Below are 14,789 nucleotides of genomic sequence, written 5' to 3' on the forward strand. Positions count from 1 at the left end.
TAAAACAGAATATTCTGCAAATTTTGTTTTATCGTTTGGCCTTATGGGGTCTGTTCGGCCAGTCCTCAAACCGAAAAAAACAAATTTGACAATTTGACTGCAATTTCGATAAATGGCTACAAATTTGAACAATTAAACATAGTTTGCGTGGAAACATAATTTTCATCCATGACCCAAAAGAACCTCTTGCAAAAGCCACCACCACCTTCATGGCCATCATCATCATCATCATCACTCTCCACCAAAGCCACCACCACCTCCATGACCATCATCATCATCACTCTTCACCACCGTCACCAAAGCCACCACCCGGCGCCACTGGCTTCTCTCCAAGATCTCCCTCCTTGCAATATCATGTCATTCTTTGGTGATGTCATCCATGTCATTGGGGTTCATCGTCATGATCTTGTTCAACTCTTGAAGAAGCTTGGCCAAGTCCTTGTTCTCCTCGACAAGGGCTCTTCTCTCCTCAATGGCGGCCTTGCACAACCCCTCTTCCTCGAGTAATTGTCACTTTTCTTGCTTCTCTTGCGCCTTCTTGTCGGCCAACTCCTTTGCCTACAATGTCTTGGCCACCATCAACTCATTTGATTGCACCATGGCATCTATCTTGTCCCGCAAGCTTGATGCTTCTGCTTCCCTCTTGATCTTGTCCTTGGCCTTTTTGTTTCCATCGGGCTTGTTCTTGTTTCTTGGGCCATCATCTTCTTCTTCATCATCATCCATCTTGGTGAGTGAACCTCTCTTCGATGTGGATTCTTTGTCAATCAACTTCCACTTCTTGTTATTTTGAAGCAATTTCCAACAATGATCTAGTGTAAATGACTTGCCATTGGAAGCTTCCATGTCCTTGTACCTTTCTTGCGCAATTTTGTCCTACAAAATGAAAACAATGTCAAAGTATGTCACATGCAACCACTCCAATGGCTACAAATCATTTGCACTACTCGGGACGTGAAAGCCTCACATAACCGGCTTCAACGGTACTACTTTGAGGTGCATTGTGGACTTGCTCCAACCAACCACTCCAATGGCTACAAATCGGCTTGATCACATCCCAAAGACCTTGGAGTGACCTACATGTGCCTGGCGTCCTTGAGGGATACTTTGCCATCATTCGGAAGAACTCTATCCTTTGCCAATACTGCTTGCCGGTTTGGTCAGTGCCGGTGCAACATCAAGAGACACAGATTCCCAAGCCTTGATCAAGACTTGATCTTTCAATTGTGTGTAGTTCTTCGATCTCGTGCACACTATTGCTTGCGCTTGGTCGAACACACCCTCCCCAATCTCCTCCACCTCATCTTCTTTCTCACCGTGACGGTCCACACCACCATCCATCTCATTGTAGCCGTAATCACCGGTTGGGGCATGATCAATGTCGACGGCGTTGTCGTCCAACATATGCACAAACTCAACAATCGCATCATGCAAACTGGCGCTACAATTTCACTCCACAAGTCACGAACAATCGCAATGGCGAAAAGTGAAAATAACTAGAAGAAAAAAATCAAAGTTTCATACCTTGCGCCCATTCCGTCGAACACCTCGGGGGCGGTGCAGCGTCTTCGACGGGCGTCCTCGGGGAAGCGCTTGCGGTGGCGATTGAAGGAGGTGGTGGCGTGGTGCTCACAGTACCTTTTTTGGCCGCCTTCTTGTGTTTCACCCCGCCACCGTGCACATCTTCACCCGCGGGATGAGGACGGCCTGGACCTGATTCGCAGCGGCTGCGGCGGCGGGCGTGCCTGCCTTCCCGACGGTGGCTGCAGGAGCGCCGCCCTGGACGACGAAGTTGCCCTAGTGCTTGCGGGGATGGGCGGTGGAGGCTTGAACAGCGACGGCCGCGACACGGCAGGAGATTAGATCTACTTGAGGGGTTGGCGCGTACATGACTTCCACGGTGACGGGTGGCGGCTGGGAGTTATGGGATGGCGCTACAGAGCCAGGGAAGGTGGTCCGGAGTGGGCGGAGGAAGATCAATGGCGGCGGAGGAAAGGGAGAAACATATTATGCACCAAACTCAGCAAAGCTTTTCGCCACACCTTCACTGCACCATTTTATGTTAATAAAGCAACCCAACTCAGCAAAGCTTTTCGCCACACCTTAAGAAAGAAGAAAGCTATATTTAGCGTGTTCAACATAGCAGCACTCATCCACTGCCATTACTCCCAAATGGCCACGGTAGGAGGAAGTGTGTCATTCAGTAATGAAGAGAAACATATTACTCATCAGTCACCACTCCCTAGACACAAGATCTTGAGAAGCTGCGTGAGATGGCAGTTTCTGACAGTGAAGGTTGTTCTCCCCTTTTCTGTTTACCAACCTCTGCTTAGCTACAGAGATGCAGACAGACAAAAATCGGTGGGGGTGTAAATACTCCCAAGCAACTTACAACCTTCTGGAATGTATTTCCACTGGAACAATTCATGCCAGGACAGAGTACAAACCTGGGTATACTACAAATCACAAGGTGAAACTCTACGCAACGGAACTCACATCATCTTCTCCTGGATTCGGTCTACCTTCATGATCACCGTCATCGGCATGTCTTTTGAGAAACAAAATTTTAATCTATTACGACGGCACCATGGGGCATATAAACATCAGCAGAGATGTAAAGAAGCTGAAAACTCAACCGGACGCAGCACTAATAATTAATTCAAGCAAGTCACCGGTAAATCCAGTACACACAGACCCCTTGCACAATGCAAGAACCCATTTCTGCATCTCAGTCGCCGGAACGTAATCCTAGATACCTGCGGCCCCGCGGGGCAACCAATTTCATCAGTCAAACCAATTTGTACAATTTATTCATGGAAAAGCCGCTAAGTACTATTGAGGAAATTGTGCCAAAAGTTCAGAAACTGAATCATCTCAGCATTATTGGACAGAACCAGCATTACAAATAGAGAGCAGCTACAGGAGAACAGTTAAAAAAAATTAACTGCTACGCCTTCAATTCTTATTGTTCGCGTATTCTCAAGTTTTTGGCTACATCTGGCATTCTGGTCTCAATAAAGGCTTACAGATTAGTGGTTCAAATAACCCCATTAGAGGAAATACTGGACATCCTAGCTTATCGAATCATTTGAAATATACCTTGTTATAATGGCATATGAGGGGTTGGTGGAGAGGAAAAGCAGAACCGTTTCGTCTCTAGCTTATAGACATACTTCTCCGAAATATATATGAGCTAGCCAGTCGCTAACAAATCAAATTTAATTAAACTTATGCAGTAAGCCTCAAGTAAGGGGACCTGCATCATCCTACTAATAGACACGCCTTCTTCGGCCCAAAATAGATGCCATCTTTTTTTACACTCCACGATTTGACTATTTCTATACCATCTCTAATATTTAAACATGCTGCTAAAAATGCAATTCATGAGAAAAGCAATATTTATGGTAGAATCTAGTCATGCCATTTTGATCATGTGTTCAATATAAAGTGTTAAACATCTAACGTCATAGAAAGTGGAGAACATACACTGCCCACGGAGCATAGCTACATATACCTTGGACCAGACAAGATATGTTAGTGGATAGTGGCCTATTACATTTGCAAACTAGATAGATGGTGAGAGATGCTGATCATTTAAGCAAAACGACTAACACAAAAATAATCATCAAATAAAACTGCAATAGCTGTAAGCAAAAAGATACTAATCGGTAATATAAAGTTTAAAGAAAGCATGTTCTACAAGTATATTGGCAATTATTAGTTCACTAGGCACCATAATGGTCCAAAAAAAGGAGCAATGTGAAATGGCAGTCATAAGCCCATTTAAATAAAGTATGTATTGTCAGTTATAAACTACTTGCATAAAGGAAACAACATAAAAATCACAAAAATGCCCCCCCCCCCCCGCGTCGCCGCCTCCTCTGGAGACCCGGGGGCAACCCTACTCGCGCTGCCACCGGGCCCTATCCCACCCCCTCCTTTGCTTCGCCACTACTGGAGAGGACGCCGGTGACGCCGCGCGTGCCCCAGGGATGGCAGCGGCAGGGCTCCTTGCATCGGCGCACACGTGCTGGTGGCGGGGTTCCTTGTGTCGGTGCCGCGAGATCCGGTGCGGCGTGGCTCTCCGGCTGCGTTTGGGAGCGGATCCGGGGCCGCCCAGTCCAGATCTGCACTAGTAGAAAACAGGGCTTAGGTCACAGGGCAGTTTTCACATTAGCCCCGGTTCAGTCACGAACCGGGACTAATGTGAGCATTGGTCCCGGTTCGTGAGCCCAGGGGGGCGGCCGGGGCCTCGTGGGCATTGGTCCCGGTTTGTATGGACCCTTTGGTCCCGGTTGGTGGTACAAACCGGGACCAATGGGCCACGCTCCTGGCCCACCACCCTTTAGTCCCGGTTCATACCACAAACCGAGACTAAAGGGCTGGTCCTAGTTGCGGCCAATGTTTAGTCCCACCTCGCCAACCGAAGGGCGCTCGAACCAGTTTATAAGCCCGTCCCTCTATGCCTTATTGAGCTTCTATTAAAGTGAAAATAGATGCCCTTATACAGGAAATTTGACTTAAATTCATAGTAAATTTCATAAAAATTTAGAATGAATTTAAGTTGAATTTTCTCTATAAGTGCATATATGTTATTTTTTTATATTTATAAAATAAATAAACCTTAATAAAATAAATAAAACTAAATAAACCTTAATAAAATAAAATAAAATAAACTATAGTAACTACAATAAATAAACCTTAATTAATTAAGTAAAAATAGCAGCAGTAAAATAAATAAAAATACCAGCAATAAAATAAATAAAAATAAAATAATTAAAGTAAAAGACATAAGGAATTAGAAATAAAATAAATAAGTTTTTTGTTATAAGTAGAAAGAAAACCTTTTCAGAGTTCATTTGAAATGCTTTTCAATTTTAGGGTCTTATAACTCAAAATAATTAGTAAATGCATGAAAAATAACAAATGAAGTCAGAAAGGATTGACAAATGATGATGTGGCTTTGAATGGTGCATTTTGAACACACAAAAAGTCAGGAGTTCAAATAAGTTTTAAAAAATAAAATCCCTTTGTAACAGACGAGTGTCCGGATGAAATCCTGATACTTTGAAAGAGATTGTTCGTTTTGAACACGAAGTGCATCCAGTTTTTGCCGTAACCCTCTCAACTTTCTTGCACATGCTATGTAGATGAAATGATGATATCATGTCAACTTTCAACCTTTTCAGAGTTCATTTGAAATGCTTTTCAATTTTAGGGTCTTATAGCTCAAAATAATTAGTAAATGCATGAGAAATAACAAATGAAGTCTTAAAAGGATTGAAAAATGATGATGTGGCTTTGAATGGTGCATTTTGAGCACACAAAAAGTCAGGAGTTCAAATAAGGTTTAAAAAATGAAATCCCTTTGTAACAGACGAGTTTTCGGATGAAATTTAAACTATTCAAATTTGGAAACTAATGGAGTAACAGAAAGTTTATAATTATTCTGAGCTAAAAGCAAAAAGAACAAAAAAATAAAGCAACAATACAAAAAATAATTCAAAAAACAAAAAAATACTGGAAAAAAATAAAAAAATGCCGCCTAATGGGCCACACGGCCTGCATACGACTAGAAACCCATCTGCACATGGGCCAGGATGCAGGCCCGCAGGCCCAATAGGCCCAACATGGCAGTGACAAAGGTAGGCATGTATAATGCCTGCATATTAGAGAGGAGCTCAGCACCTGAGCTGCAACGCAGCTTATAAACAGGTGTTGAGCTCTCTCAGCTAGCGAGGTGGGACTAAACTTCCCACCGCACCGCGCCAGCACATTAGTCCCGGTTGGTGGCTCCAACCGGAACCAATGCTCCCCTTTGGTCCCGGTTGGTGCAACCAACCGGGACCAAAGCCCTCTGCTTCCCGCCCTTTGCGCTGGTGAAAAAAGGCCTTTAGTCCCGGTTGATGGCACCAACCGGGACCAAAGGGTGGGTATTGGTTCCGGTTGGAGCCACCAACCGGGACCAAAGCCTTTGCTATATAAGTAGCACTTAGGAAATTTTCTGATTTCCATCGCCAGTGTCCCCCCCCCCCGCCCAACGACGCCGCGAGCTCGATCTACGCCGCCAGGCTGCCCCGCCGTCGTCGCCGTCGTCCGTGCCCCCGAGCCCACGCCATCGCCCGTCGCCGTCGTCCTCCGCCCCCCGCCACCGTCGCCGTCGGCCTCCGCCGCGCGCCCCCGAGCCGTTGCCCCGTACGTCACCGTCGCCACCCTCCGCCCCCGACCCGCCGCGGTCGCCGTCGCCCTCCGCCACCCTGTGAGCGCCGCCCCGATCCCCTCCTCCTCCTCCCTGTAATGGCCGCCGCCGCTGCCGCCGCGCCCCTAGCTATAGTGTACGTAGTTTAATTTAGATTTGTAATTTAGTTGTATTAATTTGGATGTGTAGTTAGATGTGTAGTTAATTTAGTTGTTGTAATTTAGATGTATTAATTTAGATGTGTAGTTTAGATTTTTCATATTTAGAAGTCATTTATGTATGTTCATATTTAGAAGAAAAAGAAGGAGAGAAAAAAGGAAAATAAGAAGAGGAAGAAGGAGAAGAAGAAGAAGAATAAGAAGAAGAGGAGAGGAAGTAGAGGAGAAATAAATAAGAAGAAGAAAAAGAGTAGAAGAAGAAATAGAGGAGAAGAAGGAAATTCTATTTTTTCTTCTTCTCCTCTATTCCTTCTTCTCCTCTTTTTTTCTTTTTTTTCTTCGATCTCCTCCTCTATTCCTTTCTTCTTCTCCTCTTTTTTTCGTCTTCTTCCTCTTCTTATTTTTTATCGGGTATGTCGTTGTCGATATATGTACCCCCCTCCCCGATAACTTTTAGTAAGTACTACTTAGAAAGTGTTTAATAGAATTAGTTAGAAAAATAATAGAACTAGTTAAACTAGCTAGTTTATTTTTAGTAAGTACTACTTTATTCTATTTATAGTAAGGAAATTAATAGAACTAGTTTGTTTTTTTAGTTAAAGCAATTATTCCCGCATCGACGTCGACGATGCCTATCCCGCATCCTCGTCGTCGACCCGGCGGAGGAGGCCGGCTTGATCAGAGGGGCCATGTCCGGGACTGGGCTCCGCCGGGCTGGTTTTGGGAGGTGCTACCTTCCGGTGGGCGTAGATTGGTGAGGAACCAGCCCGTCGTTGACCCGATCCTTGTTTGGTGGCGCTCGCGTGGGCCAGTGACGGTGCCGAGGCTTCCGGACACCGCGGAGGTGGTACGTCACCGTGTCAGCGAGGAGGACCAGCACGTCCGTTGCTACATGGTTGCGTTGGAGGGCAGGTTCGACAATACCTGGCAGGTTCTTCAGGGATCTCACTGGAGCTATGATCCTGTGATGGTTCCGTCCCTTTGGGTGTCCACCGCCCGCGCCGATACCCGTCGGGCGCTACTGTTCTAGCTGTACTAGCGATGCTATATGTATGATAGTATTCGAGGTGTATTAGTGATAATATTCGGCGATGTACGGACGCATGGAGATGATGTAGTTTTGCTTATAATTGAATGCATCCTAATTTGAAACTACTTTATTTTGTGATTTGATTTTGCTTATTGAATGCTCAAAGTGGAAAACTACTCCGATCCTACTTTTATGCTAAAATTGGAGAGCACTATGGTTAGTTGATAGCTTATAGGGTTTTTGTTTTCGCAGAAATCTAGGAGCCCCCGGCCCCTCCATCATCCCCGCCGTCGTCCCCGTCACCGCCCCCTCCGACATCGAGGTGAGACCAGCCAAATCCTCTTTTAGAAAGATAATTAAACGATATTTCGGGTTGACTGTAAGTCTGTCGAGTCTCCACCATATATGAGAGGACGAAGAATCCCGACTGTTGTCGTGGGGGTAGCTTCTCCTTCGTTCTCGTGTGCTAGACAATTTGGTGTAATGCACTCGAGAACAAAAGGAGGAGCTACCATCACCGACGGTCGCAAATGTCAGAGAGGAATCAGTGAGGGAGAGTTCCACCATATATATATGAGAGGACGAAGAATCCCGACTGTTGTCGTGGGGGTCGCTTCTCCTTTGTTCCCGTGTGCTAGCTAGACATTTTAGTGTAATGCACACGGGGACAAAGGGAGGAGCGACCATCACCAACGGTCGAATGTATACACCACGTGAGCTGAGAGTTTTCAAGAAAAGACTCGACAAACCGATAGTCAACCCATGATGAATAATAATGATCTAACTTAGGTTTTTTAGTACATATATTTAATTGTAGATGTTTAATATTTGAATTATGATCATAGGAAATGTCGTACTCGGACGACGAAAGTCTCCCGGGGGAGTGCGACTGGTGCCACGACAACCGAGGTCAGTGCGACAGGCCTCACCTGGACGAAGATCAGCGCTTCAGTATTAAGCTGGAGGAGACGTTCGATGTTGAAACGATACGCAACGACCACAAGTGTTATTTTTTCGTAATTAAGCACGACTTCAACTATTTCAACGTGTACTTTTCATCTTTTACAATTCGGCTAGCTTATCCCATGCCATGCAAGACGCTACGTCTTGGAGAGGATGGGTTTTGAAGACCATGAAAGTATGGAAACAAAGAAAATTCACCTAAGAACCCATCATGATATAGATTTTGAAGTAAAGCTGTATAATTCTGAGAGCGTAACCCATTTTGGTTGCAAAAATTGGGAAGCATTTTGCAAGATGTATGGTTTTGATGAGGGTATGCTTGTCACCATGGATCTTGGTGATCCTGACATCGAGCAAGACAATATGGACATTTGGGTCCTTGTTGATACGCCTCCAATTCTACCGCTATGTGAGTTTCTCAAACATAGTTATTAGCTAATTTATACTGTTCATTTCAAAATAGTTGACAGCTTATTTTCATTGACAGCTTATTTTGATTGTTCAAACAATGTGCGAAACATGGTAGACAGAACCTACTACACCGATGGCTCTGAGTTAACTTATAAGGAGAAAACTCATTTGGTCGGATTTTGTATTGATATTGAGAATTACACTATCTACAATCAAACTCCTCATCATTATGGTCCTCCATACGTGCCACTAGTGCACGTGTTGAACTACGGTAACTACTATGGAGATACTCTGGTAAGATTTCTTACTATTACGACATCCGTGCATATTTTGCATAGTTCTAAAACTAGTACATTATCATTGCTAACTATGAAGTTATTACTATGTTTTTCAACAGATAATCCCAGAGGATTGTGTGCCTCATTTGATGTATCAGAATGGTAGGCTTGATGTTTTGAATATACAACCAGGTCATCCTACGAATCTCAACTGTCCATACCGGATTTCTAAAAGAAGTGGAGACATGCAAATCAAAGAATGGAAAAAATGTATGGACAGTCGCAAGGAGCTTCTTGGAAGCAAAAGGAAGCGAGGCGCAAGAATTGGAGACAGGATGATCTCCATTCTCCATAATGGAGAGTCAGGGTCTATATTGTTTTATGCTATTTTACCTTAAAGAGGGTATTTCGGTCCTACCTAATACTGATGATCATGTGCTAAGAACAATTAAGTAGGGTTGGTTCGATGACTGTGAGGATGATGATCGTATGACTTGTTATTAATAACGAGTAGAAGTTGTATGATGATGATTAGTAGGACTTGTTATTATATATGATGATGCATGATGCGTGCATAAAGAGTTATTATATATCAGCGGGTGAAATGAACATGGATTGGATTGAAGTGAAGGCAACATGCATGTGGTGCGTGTCGAAAGTAGTACAATCCAAACTTGATCAAGTCCGGATTAGTATTACTTTCGACATGCACCACATGTTGCCTTCACTTCAATCTAAGCCATGTTTAGGCATAGCAGTACGTAGCGTTGGTAAACCAAGCACGGAGATATAAGAGAGGACACTTCTCTCTAATAGCTACCTAATAACAACCTAAATTAACCCCCCAAAACCACCAACCCCCCCCCCCCCTTCAAAAACAAAAAACAAAAACCTCAGCTCCTGCCAGGTGCTGACGCGTGGATGCCTATTGGTCCCGGTTGGTGGCACCAACCGGGACCAAAGGCCCTCCTGCCTGAGCTCCCCGCACCGGCCACGTGGACGGCCTTTAGTCCCGGTTCGTGTAAGAACCGAGACTAAAGGGCTAGGGCATTAGTAACGACCCTTTAGTCCCGGTTCCTGAACCGGGACTAAAGGCCCTTATGAACCGGGGTAAAAGCCCCTTTTCCTACTAGTGCTGGCACGTGGTGGGGTGGCTTGTGGCAGCGGTGGAGTGCTCGTCGTGTCCTGCTTGTGGCCGTGGTCTGGCCTCGGTACCGCGTGGCTGTTGTTGTGCCGATGCGAAGGCAGTGTGTGGCGCGGTGGTGCCTGGTGCGTGCTGGTGTTGAGGCCGGGGTGGTCGTGACGAGTGCGCCTGCGCGGCTGGGCGGCGTAGTCTTCAGGCTGCGGTGGATGGCAAGTCGGATTTGTGGAGGAGTCGAGGGCTGGACAGCGTCCGGTGGTGCCTCGACAGCGGCTGTGGGCTGGGGCTCTTGACCCCGATTGGATCTGGGCGATGCTCGGGCCCGAGTCATGTCTGCTTGTTAGGCATGGTGGAGGTGCCGATGGTGGTGTGTGCTCGGCGTCGTGATGCTGGTGGAGGCAGTGTGTGCTCAACTTGGTGGTTCTAGCTGCTATGGCGTTGCATGGTGGTGCTGCCTCGGCAGCGGCGGCTGCCTGGGCCTCTGGTTCTGCCTGTGCTGGGCAGGTGGATCATGATGATGTGGCTTCAACGGCGAGGTGCTGTGGCGGCGACAGAGTGAACAAATTTGGACGGTGTTGCCCCATGCCGGTGTGCACTGTTTTAGGTGCACGGCGATACAGATGAAAGTCCTTCATGGCTCCGACCGATGCCAGTGGGGACGGCGACCGTGCGTGTCGTTCCTCTCCTTGGAGGCGTCATTGTGGTGTGTCGGCACCTCGTTCTCTCCCATTTGGTGTTGGTGTCTTTGTGCTCGCCGCTATTCTGGCTTGGTCTTCAGGGGCACTATGCACGCCGTTTCGGGTGAGTCCAAGATGACGGTGTTTTCGGGGCTATCCGAGTCCCGCCACCCACTTGTCGACTCTTTTAGGCGCTCAAGGGTAGTTGGTGCGTTGGCAACGATAGTTCTTTGGAGTTGTTGTCCTTGGAGGTGACCGGTGTTGGTGGAGATGCGGCTATGTTTGGTCTAGTTAGAACGAGCTCTTTTACGTTGAGGTTGTCTTTTGTGCATTTGTATTGGAGTTCGTCTTGCTTCGCACCGGGATGTGGTGGAAGCTTTTTCTTGTATTTTACCCTCTGCCTTCTATAAAGCCAAGGCACACAATTTGCATGCTCTCGAAAAAAAATCAAATGCAGAACGTGAAAGAGTCTGCATTTCATTATGCTATCATTTAACATATGCACGAAAGGGGGAAGGGTCCTAAATCATCAGTTCATCTGAGGGGCTAGAGGGAGAAGAAACTGCACTAACAGAAGGAACAAGGTGAGTATTAAGGTGGTAACTGAAAGGAAGGCAGCTAGAGGAACCGGTGTTGATGGAAAATGCAGCCTGCCATGAAAGCGTGATAGGAGGTGGCCAGGAGGGAAACAGCTAAGCAAAGAATGGTTGGAAAAAAAATCTTATTTTTTTGAAAGCTAAAAAATAATATTATTCCTCTTTTTTAATTTGGTACTTAAGAAATGACAGTAAAAAGATGAGCAATATATTAAAAGAACAGTTCATACACCTCAGCATACATGTGTAAGATATGTTTACCTGCTTAACCAGTACATCACAACAGCATATCTATCCAGACTTATGTATTCTGCAAAAGATCAGCCCCATCATGTCCACCACCAATGTCTGCTTCTGCAAGCATAAGAAGTCATCAAGTCAAACAACCAATGACATTCCAACAAAAAGCCAAATAGATATAAGGAAGCATCAACAAGATGTTCAGATAAACTCACAGCTGTAGTTTGAAAAAAAAACAGTTCTATAGAAGATTAGGAATAGATAAACAAAACCAAGCGTCACAAACGTGATGAATATTCCGAAAACAGAATAAGCTGATTATTATCTTAAAAATGAAGAAGATCCACACTCAGACTATTAGCTGGTCAGAGGAGACAAGTCATTCAGAATTATTAAGGTCATTCCACGCCACATCGGAATTAATAAATAGCCATACTAATAAATCCTAGCAACAGAAGTGATCAAGACTATTCCAATTTAGATCATCTTCAAATAAATTTAGCTTGAAAATAATTCATAATAAAAAACCTAGCAATAAAAGTGATCAAAACTATTCAGGTTTAGGTCATCTTCAAGTAAATTTAACCTGAAAAATGATACGATCTCATGTTTTCCCTGGTACAAATGGATTTGGTACTCACGGCAGGGACTCTCCTTAAAGTGATAAAATGAATAAATATTCTTCAATTTCAAACAAATTCAACATTATGGACTTAATTTAGTATCAAGATTAACATGGATAATAAATATCCAGTGAAGGAAATAGAATGAGCTTTTAGCTTCCAACTGTACCAATCGAACCACGCTTCAGCAATTGTCGAATCAATCATTTGAACTGTACCGGTTGAGCTACCTATTTGACATTTCAGTAATTCAGCTGGTTCAAGCAAGTTCCTCTAGTAGTTCTCTTCAACCTCCAATTCTCACGTACCTTATCTTGAGAGAAAACTGCGCTGAAGCTATACACTAAAACTACCACTATACAATTCTTGCATATGTTAATAGGCATAGAATAGTGAAACATAGTTCACTATTAAAGAAAGCATTTGCCAATCTTGGTGTTCACTGTTCTATTGTATAAATATTCATACAATAAACTCAATAGAGACAGTTTGCTTGTAGCTCTGAGTTGAACCACAAGAATTACAGAAATGAAGCTGGCAGTAGACCAATTGTAGCCCACCGCCTGGCTACAGAGCATAAAATAAATAAGATACCACTAACAATAAAAAAATCTAGATCATAATAATTCATTAAAATGGCAGCACACAAGAATCAGAACAGGAATATTACAGAAACAAAATCACTTAATGAACTTAATAAAGACAGCTTGTTAGTTCTGACTTGAACCACAAGAATTACAGAAATGAAGCTGACAGTAGACCAATTGCAGACCGCTGCCTGGCTACAGAGCATATAATAACCTAGATGCCACTGACAAAAAAATCTAGATCATAATCATTCATTAAAATGCACAAAGACCAGAACAGGAATATTACAGAAACAAAGCCACTTAATGTAAAAGAGGCCATTAAGTAGTAAAAGAAACAGGTGATATGACACTACTTAAAATTGCTAACTTAAGGCAAAAGGATGTGGGCAGAATTCCGCCAACCAATTATTGAACATTAACTTGGTTTTGTTAAACCCAATATGTGAAGGCGTGTTATTACCTGCAGTGTAGACACTTTCGAATGGGTGACAATGAAAAAGGCGGTTGGATTTAAAGAGTTCCTTGAACTGCAATGACTCAAGATGGACTATAGCGAAGACGCCACCTATCCACAGGCACACCCCATTATTGTCCTCAGCAAACCCCAGGACCACAATGGGCAATTTACCCGCTAAATTCGAGGGAATTAGGTTGTCCAGTTCAATAGTTCTTCCTAGCACCCATGAAGCAACACCATGATAATCAGTCTTCCTCTTCCATAATTGGGCAATGTAGTCCAACTGCAGCACACAGAAGAAACCAAGACCACCATCCTCTGCACACGTCACGCAGATATCGTAACAGCCCTTGGCAACCAAATCCACTGGCATCCATATCACAGCTAGGATCTGCCTCTCCAAATCAAACTCCAGAAATACATCCAAATTCCCAGTAGGCAGCCAGTAAAGAGAATTCTGAACCAGCACAGCGGGCTTATCTGTAATAAGCATCCTGCCCGCAGAAGCCTCGCATGGAAGCGGCGTCGAGACGACATCCCCATACTCCAGTCTCTGACGAGTACACACATGCGAGAGCTCGTCTGTGTTGTTTGTCCTCGTCGTCCACCACTGTCAAGGCTACACGAAAATGTTGGGCATCTCCGGCGGTACGAAGCACCGCTCCACTGAGCAGGGTGTGCCCCTCATCATCTCTCGCAAACCCTGGGGGGACGGCAATCCGGTGCTGGTCGGCGGTGACAGGATCCCACACCAGGATCTGTTTCCAAGACGCGTGGTAGACGAGTACCAGGCCATGGCGGCATCCAAGGAGCGCCAAGGGGCCGCCGCCGCTGCTGCCGTCGAACATCAAAGAGAAGTGCCCGACGGGACACGATTGGGGGGCTCCAGAGTAGGCACGAAGGAGATCTCGCGAAAGGCTGTGTCAAAGCCTGTGTGAAGGAAGCCGAGGAGGGGAGGGTTGCGGCGGTGGTGGATGCGGAAGCGGCGGGCGAAGCGAGGGTCGGAGACGAGGAGGCGCCAGCGCCGGCAGACGAGAGAGGCGCGGGGGAGGGAGGATGGCAGTGGGGGTAGGCGGAGGAGGATCTCGGAGAGCAGGTCGTCGTCATCCAGGGGCGCCGCCGCCGGGCAGGGGTGGCGGCGGGGGCTACTCATCTCACGCTCCTCACGGCTGATGCGGGATGCTATTTTTCTTAGGGCTATGCGGGATGCTAATTTTTTTAAGGTGAACTAGGGATTTTATTCGTAATGCAATGAAGAAGGAATACTAAACAGTATAACTCAGCTAGTTAGAGTCTCCACAGTGATTTGGGATCCTAAACAGTCCGATTAAGCGTATAAATGAGTAAGATCACTCCATCCTCCCGTAGCATTCATTTGCGCCTATTCGCTCATCAAAACCGGCCGAAGTCGAACCAACATCAAAAG

The 14,789-nt window shown here is 45.3% G+C and overlaps 1 protein-coding gene across 2 annotated transcripts; it reads right to left on the reverse strand.

Moving 5' to 3' along the window:
- Positions 1 to 2,247: 2,247 nt before the first annotated feature.
- LOC123143447 (uncharacterized) lies at positions 2,248 to 14,550 on the reverse strand. Of its 2 annotated transcripts, none has more exons than XM_044562376.1 (3): positions 13,367 to 14,550; positions 11,715 to 11,807; positions 2,248 to 2,756 (listed from the first exon to the last, which is right to left on the reverse strand). In XM_044562376.1, the coding sequence occupies exons 1-2, from the start codon at positions 13,854 to 13,856 to the stop codon at positions 11,755 to 11,757; spliced, it is 543 nt and encodes a 180-aa protein (XP_044418311.1). In that variant the 5' UTR covers positions 13,857 to 14,550; the 3' UTR covers positions 2,248 to 2,756; positions 11,715 to 11,754. The 2 variants fall into 2 exon arrangements, 1 of the variants encoding a protein (XP_044418311.1); XR_006470843.1 differs by lacking the exon at positions 2,248 to 2,756 and adding an exon at positions 2,766 to 4,127.
- Positions 14,551 to 14,789: the final 239 nt, after the last annotated feature.

The sequence above is a fragment of the Triticum aestivum genome, chromosome 6D (assembly GCF_018294505.1).
Source record: "Triticum aestivum cultivar Chinese Spring chromosome 6D, IWGSC CS RefSeq v2.1, whole genome shotgun sequence".
Lineage (NCBI taxonomy): Eukaryota > Viridiplantae > Streptophyta > Magnoliopsida > Poales > Poaceae > Triticum > Triticum aestivum.